General features: G+C 36.5%; 1 protein-coding gene across 1 annotated transcript in view; it reads left to right on the plus strand.

Moving 5' to 3' along the window:
• Nucleotides 1-23,401, plus strand: part of RFX6 (regulatory factor X6) — a 66,296-nt gene that overhangs the window by 38,238 nt on the left and 4,657 nt on the right. Inside the window, exons 7-17 of the mRNA XM_077159306.1 lie at nucleotides 1,785-1,892; nucleotides 5,722-5,799; nucleotides 5,909-6,022; nucleotides 8,219-8,268; nucleotides 10,325-10,484; nucleotides 12,055-12,199; nucleotides 17,698-17,807; nucleotides 18,769-18,886; nucleotides 20,330-20,452; nucleotides 21,087-21,290; nucleotides 22,388-22,900. Of these exons, the coding sequence (XP_077015421.1) occupies nucleotides 1,785-1,892; nucleotides 5,722-5,799; nucleotides 5,909-6,022; nucleotides 8,219-8,268; nucleotides 10,325-10,484; nucleotides 12,055-12,199; nucleotides 17,698-17,807; nucleotides 18,769-18,886; nucleotides 20,330-20,452; nucleotides 21,087-21,290; nucleotides 22,388-22,900 (1,723 nt within the window). The remainder of the gene's footprint in view (nucleotides 1-1,784; nucleotides 1,893-5,721; nucleotides 5,800-5,908; nucleotides 6,023-8,218; nucleotides 8,269-10,324; nucleotides 10,485-12,054; nucleotides 12,200-17,697; nucleotides 17,808-18,768; nucleotides 18,887-20,329; nucleotides 20,453-21,086; nucleotides 21,291-22,387; nucleotides 22,901-23,401) is intronic.

The following is a 23,401-nucleotide window of genomic DNA, read 5'->3' on the forward strand; positions in this document are numbered from 1 at the left end:
TTAAATCTCCTCAGTCTGTTTATTTTTCCTTGTGGGATGATTTCTGATTACTAGTTACATTCCTTTAATAGACATGAAACTATTCCCATATACCTTAGATGAATTTAATGCAATATTATGTATTGTGATTTTCTCGATTGTATTTTTTTTTACCACCATCTCACCAGATTATATCTTGGAGTGAATAAACATGATTTTCCATCCAAAGAAAGCGTATAAGAAAAAAGTATACACTTTTCTAAAATTAGAATTTAGGTGCCTTTTTATTACGCTTCTATATCAAATATTAGCTTCATATTTTGCTATACCTTTTCTTCCTTTAAGATCAAATTATCTATTTTCTTGCATTGTATATTATTTTCTCTGTTTACTGACAGTGTCATTCTTTGTGCAATGAAAATTGGTGGTCATAAATGTTGACATATCTTTAATTATTAAGACAGATTAAATATGGGGGATTGGAATCAGCTATGCTATTTTATCAGTTTTATGATAATGAATCACTTACATAGTAATTCTTTATTAGTTCAAAAATTGTTTAATCAGAATAATCCTTTCTCTATCCATACTTGAGAATGAAGGTAATAAGGCCAGAAAGTAAAACCTAATCTGAAAAAAAATGGATTTTTACTACATTTTTAATATGAAATGTATTTAAAATATTATATAGGATCAGTCAATAAGAAGACAATGGCTCTAAATATCTTTTAGAGATATTGATTAAAGATACTTCTCAAAAGCACTAAAAATTCCTCCCAATTCCTTCACGGTCTACCGCAGGATAAGTCTACAGGGTTCGATGAAGACTGATAATGATAAGTTGGGAATCCAACCTACTTATGTTAGTAGTAAAGCTTTGTTTTAATAAACATCTTCTATGTGATGGACACAAATGAACACAAACACTCTAGAAAGAAATATGGGAAATTTTGGGAACGAGTGCTATGAGGACTTTACTCCCTTCCTTACTCATAATTGATTTTTTTGCCCTACCTTTTGCTTGTAATCGGGTTTGTTAACATTTTGTGTGTGGAATAGGAACACTATTCATGGACTGTGACTTGCTGAGGGCCCTGTCCTCACATGAATATGCACCCTTCTTTCTCTGTGGGTTTCTTGTGGGGACATAAGCAATATATATTTTTGTTATTTGCCACTTTCTCTAATTTTATGAAAACTGCTAGTTGTGTGCTTTCCTCAAGAAAATAGTAAGAACAAATACAGGTGGGACTTAAGGTAGGAAAAATTGGAGATGGGAAAGTCCAGAGTACTAGTTTGTGAATCAGAAGTCTTAGACTTCAAGCACAATCTACCGCTAATTATCTCTGAAATTTGGACAAATTTTTTTACTTCTCATGATCTCATCTATTTCATCCATACACGAGGACCTTGGATTTGTCAGTTTCCAAAGCCTCTCATAGGCAAAATAATTTCAGTAGTTGTAAAGGTATATATTTTTTGAAACATGCCATTGACAAATGTGCATTAATTAAATCTCTAAAAGTTGTGAAACTGACCAAAGTTTGGAACTGAAACCAGAAGTCATGTGAAGATGTTCTGACTTTGAAACTATTAAAACTATTTCTGCTTTGGAAACAATAGTTCTGCTGACATCTATAGCCTATTCAGTTACACAATCTAAACAGTTCACTCAAATCTCCTAATCACTCATGATTTGTGGGATGAAGAAGAATGAAATTTTATGAGTTTCAATTTTATTAGAATTGTATTTCAGAGCCATTAGTTGATAATGGTGCATTTCTCTTCATTTTTCTAAATTATAGGGTGGCTTCACTCGGAAATATTCACTTAGCTCCAAAACTGGAACACTTCTTCCAGAATTCCCCAGTGCTCAACATCTTGTGTACCAAGGATGCATTTCTAAAGACAAGGTATCAATTAAAGATACTTCTCTATTGATTTTCTGACATGTTGGTTTAGTATCTCAGTTCGCTGGAAACATCATGGCACTTGCAGGAAACAATCAGAAATCTGCATAATCAAATATAATTGGCTGATATATAGGAGGAACAAATGTTTACTAACATTGATTAAACACTTTCCAATTAATTATTGACCATTTCCATGATAGTGTGTAATCAGAAGGTGGTAAAATAAACCTCAGAAGTTTAAAGGTTATTCTTAGTTAAAACCCATTTTAATATCAAGGAATATAATACTAGAATGTGTGCATCACAAAGTTTTTTTTTCTTCGATTAGAAATATTATGTGCTCGATTAGCTCCTCTTTATTTCAGTAAATAGTCATGAAGCATCTCTCTAGGAAAGACTCCATTCCTAGCATTGAGAAGTAGATATACTGAATGATCACAAAGATTCCTTTCAATTCTAAAATTCTGTACTGTCTTCCTTTTTGCATTTAAAGGTTGAGAAAGAAACATTTTTGTAGTATTCAACTTATAAATAATCCTGAATATAACTTTTCAATGCTTATATTATAATGTCTAAGGTTAATTCTTCCCAACTGCTCTGTTTCTGTACTTCTAAAATTAATTTATTTGGTCTTACTGTAGGATTAAAAGCAGGATTCATTATTAAATCTGGAAATAATTTATATATAATTTATTATATATAATAATAAATTAAATTATTTATTATAATAAACAATTTACATAATTTTTCTTTCAATTAAAGTTCACTTTTTTCATTAGCATTCAAAGAAAACACTTTTCACAGTGAATTTCATCAGTTAATATTTTTGAGGTACAAAGAAAGAATATGATTAACTCATGCCCAACACTATTATTTTAGTAATGGGCTCTCTGTGGAAACAAGAAATAAATATAGCACACTGATAAAGATCTATTGATGGATACCTAGGGATACACAGCAACCTTCACAATTCATTCTGATAAGAGACCTATTATTAGTGAAGAGACAGCAGAGTATTGAAATAATTCTCAGAATCCAATTGCAAGCAACTCTCCTGAAGCAAGTCCACTTCCTTTCATTCTCCTTTCCCATCACATTTTCAAATTTAACATCTAATTTTTTTCTTTTACTTTATTTCAAAAACTGACACTAGATGACACTAGGGTGGCAGTTTGTGGAGGAATCTGGGGAAATCAGAGGCACTCCAGGGAATACAGTTCTTTGGGGAAGGTACCATTGGGTCATTTTTTGTGGAGAGGATTGCTTACATGAAAACATGTGATGAAGATATTTATTGTGTAAGTGTACATGGTGAGAGCAGGAGAGAGAGAGAGAGAGAGAGAGAGAGAGAGAGAGAGAGAGAGAGAGAGAGAGAGAGAGAGAGAGAGAGAGAGAACGAGCACACACAAGAAAGAACAAAAGAGATGGGGGCCAGTTTCCAATAGTCCATTTTGGTATCTCTGTAGCCTCCAAGGAATTCCTTACCTGTCACCTTAACAAATTGCTCTGAGGGTGATTGCTCACCCAGGTTTCAAGGTGCTTGTGGAAGCCCTGGTTTCTAAGTTCATTCCTAATGGACCCATCATCAACCCAGGGACTGACACTCCTCCTTGTCCCTTGGGGACAGCTGGATCCTGCCATTCATTTTCTTAGCCAGTGGCCAAATGCTCCAGATAACTTTTCAGTCCCTAGGAAAAGAGGTGGACTGAAGCTACGCAGTTGAAGCACCTGCTTCCTTGAGGCAGAAGGAATGGAGGCTGCCATGTGGGAAGTTGCGTCCAGTGAGGGGGGTTGATTGAAGCTGGGGGCCTGCTTTCTGCTTGGACCTAGTGTCGCTCACCCATCTTCATGGAGATCATTGAGCAAAATTATGTTGCTAAAGAAGGCAAGGTGTTACAATTAAAATTTATTTTAGGACAATGTAAATATAATGTAAACAAATGAAATATTCATAGTAAGCTTACAAATTTGGAACTTGTGTATAAAGAAATCATGATGCAAATAAAGAGAAGCATTGTGAAGGTAGATGGCTACTTGTTATTTAGTAGGTTACAGGTCTCAAGGGATATAATGATATGATATTTTTTGACGTTGTAGGTTTATAGAAAAAGCATGGAGAAAATACAGAGTTCCCATATATCCCACTCATATACCCAATTTTCCCTACTATTAACACGTTGCATTGGTGTGGTACCTTTGCTACAAATGATAAAAAAATGTTGTTACAGTTGCCCATGGTTTACATCAGGGTTCACTGTGTGTTGTACAGTCTATGGTTTTCTTTTTTTTTTAATTTTTATTCCAGTAACGTACATGCAGCCTAAAATTCTCCCTTTTAACCACATTCAAATATATAACAAGTGGTTCTAATTACATTTACCATGTTGTACCACCATCACCACATCCATTATCAAAACCTTTTCATCACCTCAGACAGAAAGTCTGTACAGATTGAGTGCTATATCCCTACCCCAGCCTTTGGTAACATATATTCTAATTTCTGACTCTGAATTTGCTTATTCTAATCATTTCATATCAGTGAGATAATACAATATTTTTCCTTTTGTGTCTGACTTATTTTAATCAACATGAACTCAAGGTTCATTCACATTGTCATGTGTATCAAAAGTTCATTCCTTTTTAAGGCTGAATACTATTCCATTGGCTGTATATGCCACGTTTTGTTTATCTATTCATTGGGTGATGGGTACTTGGGTTGTTTCCATCTTTTGGCAATTGTAAATATGCCACTATGTAGAACAGTGTACAAATTTCTGCTCAAATCTCTGCTTTCAACTATTTTGGGTATATATAAAGTAGTTACTGCTATCATGATCTCCATTTTGCAGATAAAGGAATTAAAGTATACAGATATTAGGTATTTTATCCAGTGTTGCACAGCTAGTAAGTTTGCAAATCAGAGCTGGGATTAAAGGTAGTCCAAGTGCAAAGCTCGCACCTTTATCTCTGAACTATGCTCTTTTTCATATGAGTAACAGGTAGGGATAGTTCTAACATATAAAATAACATTTTTAGTTTGATATTGTTAAGTTGTTGGAATACCATCTAGTTCTAGTCCTTGCAAACTTTGAAATATGTTTAAAACTTTCTAAACTATGTAGTTCAAACATCATGAAAACTTGGAAATAGAGGAAGACAATTCATAATAGATGCTGTATTCAAATCCTTTTCTGGTACATGTGTCATTTGATATTTACTCCTAGGTAACATTTAGTGAGGTCTCATGGCATGCATGCCAGACACTGCTGTATATTCATCACATCTTTTTTAATCTTCGTAACACTATGAGCATAATATGTTATTGCCCCCCTACTTAAGTTGAAAAACCTGGGCCTCAGAGACAAAGCCACATACAGTAAGTATGTGGACACTCAGTTTCTGTTGACTCCAGAAGCAAGCGGAACCCACCATGCCACACAGCTCTGAGGATCCATTTCATAAACGGTGTGAAGACCTGATGTATTTTACCATTTTCTGTTTACTTCCTCAATTAAAGATAACTTTGCTTATTAGGCAGAAAATTAAAATGTTGCTTTTGCCCACAATTTCTTGTACCCTCACCATTTTCATTTTCTTGTCATGCTATCCTGTAATTAGCAATTTACTTGCCTTTCTCCCTTCACAAGGCCAATATGTTTCTTGGCAAATAAGAGCTGTGCCTTTATCTCTGATTCCTCAGCACTGAGCACAGTGCCTGCTACAGAGCAGGAGCTTAAAAATGGGTGTTTAATGAAAAATGAATGCAAGAAAAATAAAGGTGGAATTAAAAGGATGCTTTGGTTAAGCGCTTTTTTTTCCCTTGAAACAGGTGGATACTCTCATAATGATGTACAAAACTCACTGCCAGTGTATCCTAGACAATGCAATTAATGGAAACTTTGGAGAGGTGAGGGCAATAAAGAGTACTTTAACCTTATCATACACACTTTCATATCCTATTCTTTACACGAGTTAAGGGGAAATCTTAATGTGCATATTCTTTGCTCTGCAACTAGATCCAGCATTTCTTATTACACTTTTGGCAAGGAATGCCTGATCATCTTCTTCCTCTGCTTGAAAACCCTGTTATCATTGACATTTTCTGCGTTTGTGACTCAATTCTTTATAAGGTAAGCCCTTGGGGATATGTTAAACATGATCCATGTATTTCCTTAAATAGCATTTTGTTTAAATTATTGAGGAATATGTACAATAAATTTGCTATTTATGGCTAAAGATACACTATCAAGTTTTTTTCTGATGAGAAAATAATCAGCTGAATGGTGCATGTTAAGTAGTTTGCATTTTCATATAAATTTATAGTAAGTGAAACAAAATCAATTTCTGTTTATAGCTAAAAATGAGTCTAAGTGTGACAGAGTTACAAATACAAGAAAACTTAGCTAACTTATTATTAACTCTTTAAGGTTGTTTTCAGATTAAAGACATGACTTTTTCACAATATTACTGTGTGTGGGTGTGGGGGGGAAGCAGAGTTAGATACCCTAGCAGGATTAATAATGTGAAGATCATGAAAATCCCCAGCTTTATTGTGTTAGTGTCCAATTCTAGTCCCCAATGAAAGGGACTCTGAGTGTCTACGGAAGGGTCACAAAGATATCCTTAACAAATATGAGCTGCTTGGCCTTCTAGCAAGACATCTAGTGAAGGTGGGAGAGAAGCCAATTTCCCGGCAGTCTCTTCCCTGAGCCAAGCAATGACAAGGTCCAAGATGAGTAAATGTGTCACATGATATTATTTTTGCTTCTGGATAATATTTAGTAAGGTCTTACTATGAGGGAGGAAACTATTGCAAACTAGATACTTCAAAGTGAGTTTGTCTACATTTTCCTGATCAATTATCATAAGGAAAAAAAGCGACTTTCCTTATAAAAAATAGTCTATGTGAACTAGGCCTCAGGCTGGGGCCCTGCTAACATTTAGGAGAGAAAATCCCTCTGCATTAATTGCTACTCTTGGTTTCTCAGCTTTGCAGAGAAGTGAAGCAGAAGCTAAGTAAATTCAGCCCAGAAGCAACGTTGGAGACCAAGATTTGAGATGTTTGAGGCAGAATGAGGGAGCCATGATTTCATCCTCGGTTCAGTTCTTTATCACAGAATAAGAGAATGGAGGAGTCAGTACAATATAGTCTCTGCTTTCAGTTCAAGTTAGATTTGAATAAGGACCAAGGAGATGAAAGATTGTGTCGTTTTTGTACGTCAAATAAGAAAGTCATTATTTAGAGAAAAAAGATTTAGTTTGCCTTAAGTAGACTTCATGCTTTAGATTCAAGGAAGCAACCAGAAAAGGGAAAGGAAGGAGTTCCAAGAGTTGATACTAGGAAGCGACCTTAGTTCGTGCACACACATATGCCACCACCAAGAAAACCACAGGACTGTTTTTCAGCTCCTCCAAGATATACCCTAAAAACCACTGCTTTTTCAAATAATCTCTTTTTCTGAGCCCACAAAAATCCTAAGTTTAAAATCTTTCAGTGAACCTAGTTTCTTATCTCATGGTAGTCAAGGGAGGCATGGTGAGCCCTCAAAGTAGAGCAGGTAAAATGGAATTCTGTTATGTTCCTGCAAGATCTTTATCATTCCACCTTTAGAGAGTAGGCATCTTTTTTGTCCATAAATAGTACATGATATCAAAATCCAATCCACTGGCAGTTAAAATACTTGGCATATACATTGCTATCTCCTGTTTTACTGTCTCGCACACACAGGGAACATGTGCATTCTGCTGATGGGCTTTTAAGGCCTTCTTAAATCAGTAGCTACCCATATTTTGAAATATCTGCTACCCTAGACCTCTTTCCCAGGCTGGCCCATTCAGTTTATCAGCCAGCTTGGAAGATCTGAGCTGCTCTTATCCTCACTCCACACATTCTTTATTTATTCTAGTTTTTCCTGAGCTGGGATCAGACAGCACTTCCTAATTTCTTCTTTCTACTAGTTCTCATCAAGGGCCTACCCACCATCTCACCTGCTTTCTGGGCTTGTCTCCCACTTTCATTTCAGTGCTTTTTCTGCTCTGATAATTAATCCTCTGTACCCAATACATTAGTATCACCTGTTTAACCTTATATTGCCCATGTTTCTAGAATTTTCCTTTCCCCCTTCCCTTTTACATTCGCAGAAACATACCCACAGCTCACACATACATGCGTTTCTTTTAGAGACAAAATTACAACCTTCAGAAAGGATATAACAGACTATTCTCTAGGAAGTTGGGGAAGAAAAAGTAATTGACAAATAAGAAGTGTCTTTCAATAGAAATACTAAAGTAGAGATTTGTATTAACTCTTTTTTGCTATGATTAAGGTTCTTACAGATGTACTAATTCCTGCAACAATGCAAGAAATGCCTGAAAGGTAGGTTCACTCAAAAAAGCATGTTAGTTGCTTAGCATAGGGCTTAACCTTATATATTCTATCAAAGAAACACATTAGACTGTGATTTCTTTGTTTGACAAGATTATTTACCTATTCTTATCCTTTTGTATCACCTAGGAATGATGTGCCTCAATCCTAATATTTGAACCTCAGAGAACAAAATTAATAGAACAATCCTCAAATCTCTCTCATTTGAGAGCTGCTAAAGTGAAAAATCAATGTATAAGTGATTCATCATCCAGATACTGAGATAGTTCTTCAGTGGAAACTGGTTTGAGGATGATATATGGGGATACTTGATAGAAAATTACCATAATAATAAAACTGATAAGGAAAATTATTATATTTTTATTATTAATCTTAGTCATAATTGCAAAATAAGAAAGTAGTACAATGGGATCACCATCTTCCTTTAGAAAGGAATAAGATCACAGTTTATTGAAATGATGCCTGAAGATATTTTGCAGAGTCTTTTCCAATGGGAGAGCAATAGAAATTTGAAAAAAAGACCAAAATTTCCTTTGATTTAAATCATGAAAGTGTAAGGAAATCATTAAATTTATTTTAATATTTTGGGGCCCAAATACATAGAGCTCAATATAGCCGGCGCTCAATGAATATGTGTTCATTATAAAACATTTGATTTTTTATTTACCTTTCCTCTGGATTATTTTATTTATTTGTAAAATAGTTTGTATTGGCCTTGTGAGTAGCTCCTTTTAATGTTCAATTTGAATTTTTGAAGTATCTCATCTGTGCTCAGCATGACTGTTTAGAATAAAAAATGGTAGCTAGCCTTTGTGAAACACAATGTGGGCTTTGAGACATGTATCAATTAGTTCATGTACTTTGTACAATGAGCCTGAAGGATTATTTATATGTTTATTTCTCTCTTAATTATGCAAGTAATTCATGTTCATTGTAGAGAAATGAAAACCATGCATAATCGCAATTTTAAAAACCACTCAAAATCTTACCACATTGTTAACATGTTTAGATTCCCTCACTTTTTCCTTTGAATGCACATTTTCAAAAAATGAAATAATAGTATACATACCATAGGGTATATCATGAAAACCTTTTCTACATCAGTAAATATAAATTAACATCTTTTTAAATGCTGCATAGATTTCTAGCATCTGGGAAATGGTCTACTTCATGTAACCAATTTCTTATCATTGAACATTTCATTTCATTTTTCAGTACAACTATTCAGACTATTCCAAAGTAGCTACTATGATCCCAGAAAATAACATATGAGGAATCTGGAGGCAGAGAGAAGTTACTCTATTTACCCAGAGTTGGCTAATTACTAAGAAGCAGAGCCTAGATTTTAATCAAGATCTCTTTAACTCCAAACTTTGCCTATTCTTCTGACACCACGTCAATGCTTCTCAACATGGTCATCGTTCCAAATAGGTTCATTTTTGTTTTTTTGACTGAATGTTTTAAAATGCTCTCATAATATATACACAACCAGCATTTGCAATCTTCCAAGTAGGGTCTTATAATTAGTGTGCTCTTGATAATTCATCCCATAGTGTTATATTTTTGGATTCTGAGAGTATATCATTAAGAACTAATATTAAGTATCTGAAATGATGTTATGGTCCCAATGTGATATACTTTGCAAAGCCTAGAGATGCAAAATTAAGTGCACATTTATACTGTTCCATAGATATTTTATAATAAATGATCGAATCATAAGTTATTAATAATAAGAAGGTAGTATTCATTGAGTGCCTCCTGCATGCCAGGCTTTAAACTACACTTTTGATGAATTATTTGAATATGTTCCTGACAGCAATCCTAGGAGACAGATATTATCCTTGTTCCCATTTAACAGATGAGGAAATTGGAGCTTGAAGAGATTTAGTATTTTAATGAAGGTTGATAATGGCAGAAGTAGACTAATTCTGCATAACTTCAAAAGTCATGCTCTTGGAATGATAGAATAATAGCATAGCTCCATTAATCTTCACTTGCTTAATGCATTTTTGAGCAGTTTAGCACTTACACATAGTTTTTTTTGTAGCTTATTAGCAGATATAAGAAATTTTGCTAAAAATTGGGAACAGTGGGTTGTTTCATCCTTGGAAAACTTGCCAGAAGCCCTAACTGACAAGAAAATACCTATTTTGCGGAGATTTGTATCTTCTCTAAAACGACAAACATCGTTCTTACATCTTGCTCAGGTAAGTTGGTAAGCCTGAGGTATTTGGGTCACCAAATTAAAAACGAATTTCTGATCAAGGCAGACTGAGAAACTTTCACAGATTGAAGGAGACTAAAGATATATAACAATTAAATGCAACGTGAGATTCTAGATCGCATCCTAGAACGGAAAAAGATCCAGTGGAAAAATTTGTGAAATTCAAATTAGATCTGCAGTTTAGTTAATAATGTCATGCCAATGTTAATTTCTTGATTTTAAGAGTGCAGTGTGGTTTTGTAAGATGATAGTATTCGGGTAGCAGGATGAAGCATTTATGGAAACACTCTGCACTTGACAACTTTTTGTAAATTTAAATTTATTTCAAAATTGAAAATTTATTAAAAAAACAATTTCTGAATGCATTGAAAATGTAAAACACTTATTTGCCACATGAATTCAGTTGGTCAAATTAATTAAGTCCATGTGGTATTACAAACTCAATACATTATAAACTGTTCCCATGGCTCTCTTACATGGAAAGGAGAAAACTAATTCTTAAATTAAGAATATAATGTTTGTGTATTATTAAAATATACTCCCTCCTCCCCACACACAAAAAATGATCATTTGCTTAATGAAGGTGTCTACATTCCTAATTTTGAAAGAACTAATATAGGATAGTTCCTGGTAAGAAATGTGACATTTTAAAATTGTGATCATGGATAAAAAGATTGATTTCCGAAGTCTGAAAATTTTTAAAAAAATCTTTACTAGATATGATCATAAGTCTCAGCAATTTCTTTTAGTATAAAAATAAGAAAAAAGTTATTTATGATATGTCTTCCTCTAGTGTTCTAGTTTACTGGCTGCCGGAATGCAATCTACCAGAAACGAAATGGCTTTTAACAAGGGGAATTTAATGAGTTGCTAGTTTACAGTTCTAAGGCCGAGAAAATGTCCCAGTTAAAACAAGTCTATAAAAATGTCCAATTTAAAGGCATCCAGGGAAAGAAACCTTGGTTCAAGAAGGCCAATGAAGTTCAGGGTTTCTCTCTCAAGTCAGAAGGCACATGGCAAACACAGTCAGGGCTTCTCTCTCGGCTGGAAGCGCACATGGCAAATACAGTGTCATCTGCTAGCTTTCTCTCCTGGCTTCCGGTTTCATGAAGCTCCCCGGGAGGCGTCTTCCTTCTTCATCTCCAAATGTCACTGGCTGGTGGTTCTCTGCTTCATGGTGCTGCAGCATTCTCTGCTCTCTCTGAGTCTCTCATTCTCCAAAATATTTCCTCTTTTATAGGACTCTAATAAACCAATCAAGATCCACCCAAATGGGTGGAGACATGTCATCCCCTAATCCAGTTTAACAGCCATTCTTAACTAAATCATATCAACCAAGGAGATGATCTCATTACAGTTTCAAATATACAGTATTGAATAGGGATTATTCTACCTTTATGAAATGGGATTTATATTAAAACATGGCTTTTCTTAGGGGGCATACTTCCTTTCAAACCAGCACATCTAGGAACTATTTTTCTAGAAGCTAAAACTTTCCTTTGGTTAGAATTTCAATGATATAGTTTAGTGTCTATTCTACTTTCTCTAAACAGATTGCCAGACCAGCTCTCTTTGACCAGCATGTTGTGAATTCCATGGTATCTGATATTGAAAAGGTTGACTTGAATAGTATTGGATCTCAGGCCCTTCTCACCATTTCAGGCAGCGCAGACACTGAATCCGATATCTACACTGAACGTAAGTCTGGTCTCTGTTTCAAGCAGAGTTTCCCAACTGTGGAGCCATTGACATTTTGGACCAGATGATTCTTTGTTGTGGGGGGCTAGCCTGTGTATTATAGGATGTTTAGTTGCATCCCTGTCCTCTATCCACCAGATGCAATAGCAGCCTCCCTGCAGCCATGACAAGCAAAAATGTCTCTAGAAATTGCCAAATGTCTCCTCAAACACATAATTGGACTTGACTGAGGATTCCTGGTTTATAGAAATATTTTAATAAAATAAAATTGCTCTCTGTTTAAAAAACAGTTGTGGGAAACCCTGACAATACCAAAAATATTGAAGAAAATAAAAACTATCCCTCACCTCATTGCCTAGCAATGGTCATTTGTAAGTTTTCTTTCAGTTTTACATTTCACATGTGCACATTCACATCAGTTGTACACTATTTGGCATCAATTGGTGTATGAAACATGTCATTATCACAATACCATATATATTTCTTCAAGGCAGAGATCATCTGTTTAGGTTTGGACTATCACACAGAGTTTAGCAAACCACTGTGCGGGGCTACACTAGGCTTGATTTCCCAGGAGTTATAGTTCACCTTCTTCCTGTGAAAACACAAAAAGTACACCCTCGTAAAGGCTGAAGCGCAAAGGATGGGCTGCTCCCTGGGGACAGTCCAATCTCACCTCTATTCTCTGTTTCCTAATGTAAATGATATCACTCTGATTCAATACCCACCCAACTTTTCAGTAAAATGATAGTCCTAAATTGACCCTTTACATTTTTTTTTAATTTTATTAATTAAAAAAATTACAAGAAACAAACATTCCCAACACATACACTCAGCAATTCACAATATCATCACATAGTTGCATATTCATCATCATGATCATTTCCCAGAACATTAGCATCAATTCAGAAAAGGAAATAAAAAGACAACAGAAAAATATAACAAACAGAAAAAAAATTTTTTACAGGCCATACCCCTTACTGATCCCTTTCACTGATCACTAGCATTTCAAACTAAATTTATTTTAACATTTGTTCCCCCATTATTTATTTTTATTCCATATGTTCCTCTCATCTGTTGACAAAGTAGATAAAAGGAGCATCAAACACAAGGTTTTCACAATCACACAGTCACATTGTGAAAGCTATATCATTATACAATCATCATCAAGAAACATGGCTACTGGGACACAGCTCTACATTTTCAGGCAGTTCCCTCCAGCCTCTCCATTACATCTTGGATAACAAGGTGATATATACTCAATGCATAAGAATAAACTCCAGGATAACCTCTTGATTCTGTTTGGAATCTCTCAGCCATTGACACTTTGTCTCATTTCACTCTTCCCCCTTTTGGTCGAGAAGGTTTTCTCAATCCCTTGATGCTGGGTCTCAGCTCATTCTAGAGCTTTTCTCAATCCCTTGATGCTGAATCTCAGCTCATTCTGGGATTTCTGTCCCACGCTGCCAGGAAGATCCACACCCCTGGGAGTCATGTCCCACGTAGACAGGGGGAAGGTGGTGAGTCAGCTTGCTGTGTTGGCTGGAGAGAGAGGCCACATCTGAACAACAAAAGAGGTTCTCTTGGGGATGACTCTTAGGCTTAATTTTAAGTAGGCTTGACCTATCCCCTATGGGGTTACGTTTCATATGAACAAACCCCAAGACTGGGGGCTCAGCCTATAGCTTTAGTTTTCCACACTGCTTGTGAGAATATCAAGAATTCAACTTGGGGAAGTTGAGTTTTCCCTTGTTCTCACCATTCCCTGAAGGGGACTTTGCAAATATTTTCCACTCACTGATCAAATCACTCTGGGATTTATCAGGGCATCATCTGGACAAACCAACAAAATCTCATGTCCTATACAAAGTTCTATGTATTTAAGGTGTTCAATCAACTATCTACATAAGTTATATTAGGAGATGCACTAGTCAAAGTATAGATTTGTACCAAATAGACATTTTTTGCTTTAGTCTCACACATTAGTTGAAATTTTAAAATATTAAATACCATCTATTTTCAGCACACTGCAGTAATGACATTCTTTTGTTCTTCCTCATGCAAAAGCATTTTTTAAATTTCTACATTTAGTCACTATCATTATACACTCTAGGCATTCCTAGATTACACCATCTCAATCTTTATCGTCTATCTTTCTTTGTGATTTCATTTATGCCCCAGCCCTCCTCCCTCTATCATTCTCATATGCAGCTTCATTCAGTGTTTTAACATAATTGTATTACAGTTAGGTAATATTGTGCTGTCCATTTATGAGTTTTTATATTCAGTCCTGTTGCACAATCTGTATCCCTTCAGCTCCAATTACCCAATATCTCACTCTATTTCTATCTCCTGATGGTCTCTCTTACCAAGGAAATATTCCAAGTTTATTCACTAATGTCAGTTCATATCAGTGAGACCATACAGTATTTGTCCTTTTGTTTCTGGCTAATCACACTCAGCATAATGTCCTTAAGGTCTATTCATGTTGTTACATACTTCATAACTTTATTCTATCTTACAGCTGCATAATATTCCATCTTATGTAAATGTCCCAGTTTGTTTAGCCAACTGTCTGTTGATGGACATTTTGGCTGTTTCCATCTCCTGGTAATTGTTAATAATGCTGCTATAAACATTGGTGTGTAAATGTCCATTTGTGTCCTTGGCCTCATGTCCTTTGAGTAGAGACAGCATATAGATGGGTCCTGTTTTTTAATCCATTCTGCCAGACTATGTCTTTTGATTGGAGAGTCTAATCCATTAACATTCAGTGTTATTACTGCATGAGTAGTACTTTCTTCTACTATTTTGCCTTCTGGATTTTATATGTCATATCTATTTTTCCTTCTTTTTTACCTTTACTCATAGTCTTCCTTTCTACACTCTTCTCCCCACCTTCCTCTTCTGTGTTCGTATCTGTCTCTAGTGTTCCCTTTAGTATTTCTTGCAGAGCTGGTCTCTTGGTCACAAATTCTCTCAGTGATTTTTTTGTCTGAAAATGTTTTAATTTCTCCCTCATTTTTGAAGGACAATTTTGCTGGATATAGAATTCTTGATTGGCAGTTTTTCTCTTTTAATATTTTAAATATATTATCCCACTGTCTTCTCACCTCCATGGTTTCTGCTGAGAGATCTGCGCATAGTTTTATTGGACTTCCCTTGTATGTGATGGATTACTTTTCTCTTGCTGCTTTCAAGATCCTCTCTTTCTCTTTGACCTCTGACATTCTGATTATTAAATGTCTTGGAGTATATCTATTTGGATCTATTCTCTTTGGAGTATGCTACACTTCTTGGATCTGTAATTTTAAGTCTCTCATAAGAGTTGGGAAATTTTCAGTGATAATTTCCTCCATTAGTTTTTCTCCTCCTTTTCCCTTCTCTTCTCCTTCTGGGACACCCACAACACATATATTCGTCCGTTTCATATTGTCTTTCAATTCCCTGAGTCCCTGTTCATATTTTTCCATTTTTTCCCTATAGTTTCTGTTTCTTGTTGGATTTCAGATGTTCCGTCCTCCAGTTCAGAAATCCTATGTTCTGTCTCTCGAAATCTACCATTGTAGGTTTCCATTGTTTTTTTTTTTATCTCTTCTACTGTGTCTTTCATTCCCAAAGTTCTGTGATTTTTTTTCAGACTTTCAGTTTCTTCTTTTTGTTCTTTCCTTGCCTTTTTTATATACTCCCTCAATTCATTGATTTGGTTTTTGATGAGGTTTTCCATGTCTGTTCGTACATTCTGAATTAATTGTTTCAGCTCCTGTATGTCATTTGAATTGTTGGTTTGTTCCTTTGACTGGGCCATATCTTCAATTTTCCTAGTGTGATTTGTTATTTTTTGCTGGCATCTAGGCATTTAATTACCTTAATTAGTTTATTCTGGAGATTGCTTTCACTTCTTTTATCTAGGGTTTTCTTGCTGGATGAATTTGTTGTCTATCTGTTCTTTGACATTCTGTTCAGCTTTATCTGGACCTTTAGCTTAAGTTTTGTTCAACAGAGGAGAATTTTTCAGTTCTTGTTTTCTTGTTTCTTGCCCTGCTTGTGTGGTGCCTTTCCCCCACACACACTTAGGAGGGTCTACTTAGATATTATAGACCCCAGCCAGATTTTCCCAGACCAAACTGGCCTCCTATAAGGAGGTAAGAGTCACCTGAGTCAGTTTTCCCTGAGGGTGAGACCCAGCAGGTTGAAAGACTTTCCTGTGAAGTCTCTGGACTCTGTCTTTCTTATCCTGCCCTGTGTGTGGTGCTTGTCTGACTGCAGGTCCCACCAGCATAAGATGATGCGGTACCTTTAACTTTGGCAGACTCACCCTGCTGGGGGCGTGGTGGAGACAGAGGAGAGGTTGTAGGCTGGTTTTAATGGCTTCAAATTACCAAGCCCTGGTGTCTGAATTCCTTGATGGAGGGATTCCACCTGGGTGGGGCTTCACACCACCCCTGGGGAAGGCACAGGCTCCAGATAAGCTCCCCAAAGAGCTCACTTCTGCCTATGCCTGGGGCAGTTGCAGCCTGAAAAGTCCTGCCACTGTATCCAGAGGCAGTCAAGCCTTTGTAGATACACAGCCACAAAAACCTCTGTTTCCTTCTTTTTTTTGTTTTTCCCCCTTTTTCTGTCAGTCCTGCCCCCTTGGTGCTGGGGAAAAATGAGCAACCTCTGCTTTGATCAGGTTAACCTAAGCTGGGGGCCTATTTTTAGTAGTCAGAATTTGTTAATTAGTTCCACAATTAGTGTTTGATTGTGCCCAGTCCCTGCTGCTGGTAAAGTCCTTTCCTTTCCCCTCTGGGAAGCGGCCTGTGGGGAAGGGGCACTGGCCGCCACAGCTTTGGGAACTCACAGTTCTGGGGGGTGCTCTCAGCCAGTCCAGCTGGTCCAGACTGGGGTATGCTGTGTGTCCGGTCACTATCATGGCTCCGGGAGCTGTTCTGTACTGTTTCTGGTTATTTAGTAGTTGTTCTAGAGGACGAACTAAAACGTGCACGTTGTTAAGCCACCATCTTGACCTGGAACGACCCTTTACATTTTACATGATAAAAGATTCATGTAAATGGCTTAATTCTACCATGTAGAATTTAAATTTTGCTAAAGTTAAAGGATATTTCAGAAAGCAGGAAATCAACAACTTATCCTAGTTCATTCTTTAGCATCCTACTAATTTGTACCATTCAATGAAAGCCCTGGATTCAAAGTGGATGTTTAATGATGAGAACAACCTCAGTAGTCTTACTTAATGTATACAAAAGTATATAAGATATAGACCTATATATTAAACTATATCAGGTTACATTCACGTATGATTAAAATTCTGAGTGATAAATTACTAATTTTTTGTTGCCCTTCTCAGGTTGTGAAATTACTTTCACACATTAATTTGCTCTACCTATTTTTCTCTTTCATGCTATACAATTGTTATTGATCTGTGGTGATAGGTTTTCTCTTGGGTTCAAAGTAACAGTTTTCATTTCTTTTTTCCTTTCTTTTTTACATGGTAGATGACTCTATCACTGTATTCCAAGAACTGAAGGATCTCCTTAAGAAGAATGCTACTGTGGAGGCTTTTATTGAATGGCTGGACACTGTGGTAGAACAGAGAGTTATTAAGGTACCTTTCAATGATAGATTCAGAACATACATTTTTCATTAAGAGAAAATGCAGAAGTGGCTGTAGTTTTCAGACTTGGTGGAGAGGACTGGCAACTGTGCATAAATATGCTTTGTAAAGTTTTTAGTAGCCCTATAAATAAGGCAGCCATAGTACCAAAATCAGGGATAGGTTCCAGGTTTGAGAACTTAGGGCATGGATTCAATTCTGTTCCTCTTTTCTTGTGCAGTGGCTGCAAGACACTGTCCCCTCCCTGTCAGTCAATAGAGTTATAGTTGAGTAATGTCAACAGTGAAAGATAAACTTAGAAACTGGAAAGTTCTGGCCTTTTTTATAAAGCAAGTTTTCATAAATGCTAACAAAAAATAAGATCTTAAACATCTGCAGTTATGAATTCCAAGAATTTAGTATTTTGTATGTCCTATGTGGTCTCCTCAACTCTTTCAAGCCATCCATCATGGAAGAAGGCAACACGAACATATGTATCCATCACTAATTGGTGTTAGCCGTTCCATATCAAGGAAACTATTTATTGTTTAGGGACATGCTTTCTTCTGGAGGGAAAACAGATTCTCATCCAGGACCAGAGAAGTTGGAGTTAATCATTCACAGAAACATATAACTCTTCCTTCACACTTCACCTTCTGTTCTTTTTAAAGTTCTATCAAAAGAAAATTAAAAGATAAAATTATTTTGAAAATCATTTTATTTTTTGGTCTCATTCCATCAGGTAAGTAAACAAATATAGAATAAAGACTTCTATGGAATATAGAATAAAAAGTCTTTAAAATGACAGCAAAAAGGGGCAAATCTAAATCCCTGGACAGATAATTTTATCTGATGAAATAAATGGCACACCATCTGTCCATTTATCAGTTAATCTACTTCATGATCTAACTTAGGATGCATGTGGTAATGAGATCACAGATTTTATAGTTTCATTTTGTCCCTTTACTTTTAGACCAGCAAACAAAATGGAAGATCATTAAAGAAGAGAGCTCAAGACTTTCTGCTAAAGTGGAGTTTTTTCGGTGCTCGAGTAATGCATAATCTCACCTTGAACAACGCATCCAGTTTTGGTACCCTATGTGCTTTATAAGACTCTTCTTAAATGAGTTATGTGATCTGCTCCCCAATCATACTTTCCTATCATTTTTTAAGTACATGCCATTGTCATTCCTCAAACCATATCTGAATATTGAACTAGTAGCTGAGAGCATGGATTTGGAAGGATTAATCCAAGCACTGCTTCTCTCCGGCTGTGGGATGTACCCAAGCTGGTCAGTTCAGTGTAGAAGGGAGGAAATATTGTTCTCAGAGGGTTATATAGAACTTTAGAGAGATGATGTTTATTAGAACACATTGACACCTAGGAAACAATAACTAGTAGCTATTTGATTATGCTGTCAATGCTCAGATAAATTTTCTTTGTGAAGCAAACAAATAAACAATAATTAAGACATTATTTTCCAAAGGCAATAGCCATTGCAATATGGTAATTTAAAAATCTCTTCTGAGCACCCACTCAACTACACTCCAGGAAACAAAGAACAGCTTAGAAGACACACCTTCATATGTTCCTGAACCATCTTTCCCATCTATTGACTTGTGAAATATACTGAGTCATTAGTTTTTCTAAAAGTCCAGTACCTTCTTTTTCTTAAAAATTCTAAGATACTTATTATTTTATAGATATAATACTAAACTCATGTGTAGTACTTCTGCATTTTATAGTTACATTTCAACAAATCTTCACATTATAAAATAGATTATAATTTAGCTGAATTGTTTTTATTTAATTGTCAATTGAATTGAATAAAGTCAGTGGATTTGTATTGAGGGATTAACTAGATCTGCTAAATCTATTATTAGAAATATCCTGTTCATAGTTAAGCTTTTTTAAAATATAAGTTTTTGAAGCCTGACTTTAATATGAAAAAAGACTTTTGGTGGGGAATCTGCTGAATAGTTAAAGGATGTTTAAGATTTTCTAGTTCATCTTTGACATAAAATTACTCTTTTGGTCTCTTCAAATCAAAGGGTATTTTCTTTCAGGCTAGAAAGTATTTTCCTTACCTGATGCTTTTTTTTTTCCAGACCCTTTTGGCCATTGTCTAATTATTGAGTAAAAGTAAACAGAAAAAAGAGTAGAGTAGAGCTCATTCTCCCCAGGTTAAAGCTTATCACACTCCAATGTGTGCCCTCTTAAGGCATAAAGCATGTCTCACTTTCATCCGTATTTTCCTTTGATGTAATTAGTGGCCAAAGAGCTGGCAGGACAGTGCACAAAGTGAGCTGAGCAGGCATTACACAGAAAGATTAGAGACCCGAGTTAAGCATGTTGGTCTTAGCAGGTCATTTAAAGTCCAACAAGTATTTGTTTATTTCAGTTGCTCCTTGTAAAGTGTTGCGAGATGGTCACAGAGATAACTTGACTTCTCTTTCTCTTTCGCTCTCCTTCTCTCCTTTTTTTTTTTTTTCATCTCACATCATCCCTTCTCTATTCCCAACGCATGTACCAGGTTCTTTCCATCTGATCCGAATGCTTCTTGATGAATACATCCTCCTGGCCATGGAGACCCAATTTAATAATGACAAAGAGCAGGAGTTGCAGAATTTGTTGGACAAGTATATGAAGAATTCAGGTAATTTCAAATATCTGTCTTGTTTTGCATATTTCTTTGTTTAAAACCTAAGATCAGTGTTTGTAAGTGCACATTGTCAGTGGGTTTATAGTAGTTTCAGAGTTTCTCCTAAGCATCAAAGTATGCTGGCACTCATGGGACACTGTTATTGCCTTTCTCCATTTATACATACAGTAGTCAAGTACTCTGCTGCAAACACTTCAAGATACACAGTTGGCATTCAGAGAATTTAAATGTAGTTGGAGAAGTGACTATAATATAAGAAATAACAATAATCCAACACAACACATGTGGTATGCTACTATAAAGGTGTAGAGATAAGGTCTATAAGCATTACAAAAAGGAAGGACCACATAGATTTGGGATACAATGACTTGCATTTTGATGACTTCACTCCAAGTGGACTATTTAGTGCCCCTCAGACTATACCTGCACCCACAACTACACAGCTAACCAAAGCACCACTGCCAAGACCAAAGACCTGCCAGCCATGTTTCCCACAGAAAACATCTCTCAGGAGTTTCCAGGTTAATTCCACAACCACAATACATTTTCGGTTTCTTTTACTTGGGCCTAACTACTAGGATTATGGGAATGGTTTTAGCATTCCCATTAACAAGAATAATCTTTCCAGATGCAAGTAAAGCTGCCTTCACTGCTTCTCCGAGTTCCTGCTTTCTCGCCAACCGTAATAAAGGCAGCACCGTTACCAGTGATACTGTGAAGAATGAAAGCCACCTAGAGACAGCCTACCTTCCTTTGCCAAGTCAGCATGGAGTTTTAACCCCTGTTCTGCACCCATTCCCGGCTGGGAACACAGACAATATGTCACTCCCAGGTATGTGGGGAAACCACAAGAGAGCCCCAGAGGTCTTTTCCTTGTAACTGATATCCTGCAGAGAGTCCAAGAACAGAAATGACTTATCTCAACTGACTTGTGATAAGCTTCATAATATTGTTGTGATTTTTGGCAATTGTCATTCACATTTTTATTAATACCGTTATTAACATAGGAATCACACCTTGATGCACTCGCTAAGTTATACCAGGAGTGTGAGCATATTCTCCTTTTAGTGGAAGAATAAAATAGGTCAGCTTTACATAAAATCCTTAAGATGCTCTAAAGATCAAAAAAATGGGTTGCTTATTTATTTTTTGTTTTTGAGGAGTCTTGTTCCCTTCTCCATTAAAAAGTGGAATTGGTTATGTTAAGAAAAGCATTACAATAACTTTTTTTTCTTACCTTGGCCTAGTTATGGTCTCCTTGATGCCAAAGTGAAGGGTTAATGACTTGAGTTAATAGATAATACTTTAAACCTGTTCATCGCCTTGTGTCTTTTTGAAATCCTTTTATATACATTACTTCATTGGAAGTAAAAGAATGCCAAGCCTGGAAGAAGCTTATAGATGAGGAACAAATGCAAAATCAGAGCCCAGGGATTTAGTGGCATCTCTAAGTCTCATCGCTCATCTATATTGCTTACCTGGTGTCTTGATTGGCCCCTTTGAAACCATGGTCATTTTGACACTATTGCCTTTTTCTTTTAACCGAAAAATCAAACTGTTGAATGTTCAGCTTGTCCTTTAATTACAGAAAAATGTGAGCAGTAGAGTCCCTCATCCTCCACAAACTCAACCTCTAGTTATCCTCCATCCTCTGGGAGCCTGGGGTCAGCACAGACCTTCCTCAGTAGTCACAATCCCCAGAGGTCCCCACCATTGTCATATGCACATGTTTTATGGTAAAATTTTTTAAAGATGGATTTTTGGTATTCCCCAGTTCTGTTATTTTGCGAGGGTAGGAAGGAAATAAGTTGGAAAAAAAGTCATACTAGTAAGCGTTTTTCAAATATATATGTTTTAAAACATGAGTCAATCTACTTTAGTAACTACTTAAAATGCTACCAAGTGAATGATCTGGCTCTGTTTTTCCAGGTCAAATGGAGCTTCCCCAGAGTGCTGGCCATCTGATGACACCACCCATTTCTCCCGCCATGGCAAGCCGTGGAAGTGTCATTAACCAGGGGCCGATGGCAGGGAGGCCTCCAAGCGTGGGCCCCCTGCTGCCAGCTCCAGCACACTGCTCAGCATACCCAGAGCCCATCTATCCCCCTCTCCCGCAAGCCAACCCTGACTTTTATGGGACCAACTCTAACTATCAGACTGTGTTCAGAGCACAGCCCCAAGCCCCATCAGGACTCTACCCACACCGGGCAGAGCCCAGTCGATGCATGGCTTGGAGTGAACAGCAACTTTCCAGAGACTTCTTCAGTGGCAGTTGTGCTGGGTCTCCATATAGTCCCCGGCCACCTTCCAGCTATGGACCATCCTCACATACCCAAGAGCCACACAGTCTGCAGTTCCTAAATTCAGGAAGTTTCAATTTCCTGAGCAACACAGGGACTGCCAGCTGCCAAGGAGCAACACTGCCTCCTAATTCACCTAATGGTATAGAAATTTTAAGATGATTTTTCCTGACTTTTGAGATCTTAAAATCAAATGTTGAGTTTTACCTCTGCTGAATAGCATATTATCCCATGTAAGGCCTCTAAAGCTTTTAGCCTCTTAGACACTTGGAACTTGTTTCTGCTACATACAAACATATTCACTAATTTTTGTGGGTTTATTAAAGTTGTCCTTCTAAATACCACAAATGGTGAAAAAATATTATGTCAAAGACTGTAAGACAAAGCTTAATAAACTTAAAGAAGAACATTCTGTCCTTTGAAAATATGTTCAGTGAATTATACTTCTTCCAATGAAGTAAAAGCAGATTTCAAAGATGGGGCCAAAACGATACCCCTGGTTAGGCTGATAGGACACTTGAGGGCAAGGAAGTTGGCGATGGGCTGCTCTGATCCCTCATTCCTACATGTGGGACAGTCCTTTCCCCATAAACAGGAATCTGTAAATAAAAGTTGTATTTGCCAAGTAGCATAATCTCTGTGA

The sequence above is a fragment of the Tamandua tetradactyla genome, chromosome 5 (genome assembly GCF_023851605.1).
Source record: "Tamandua tetradactyla isolate mTamTet1 chromosome 5, mTamTet1.pri, whole genome shotgun sequence".
NCBI classification, from domain to species: domain Eukaryota; kingdom Metazoa; phylum Chordata; class Mammalia; order Pilosa; family Myrmecophagidae; genus Tamandua; species Tamandua tetradactyla.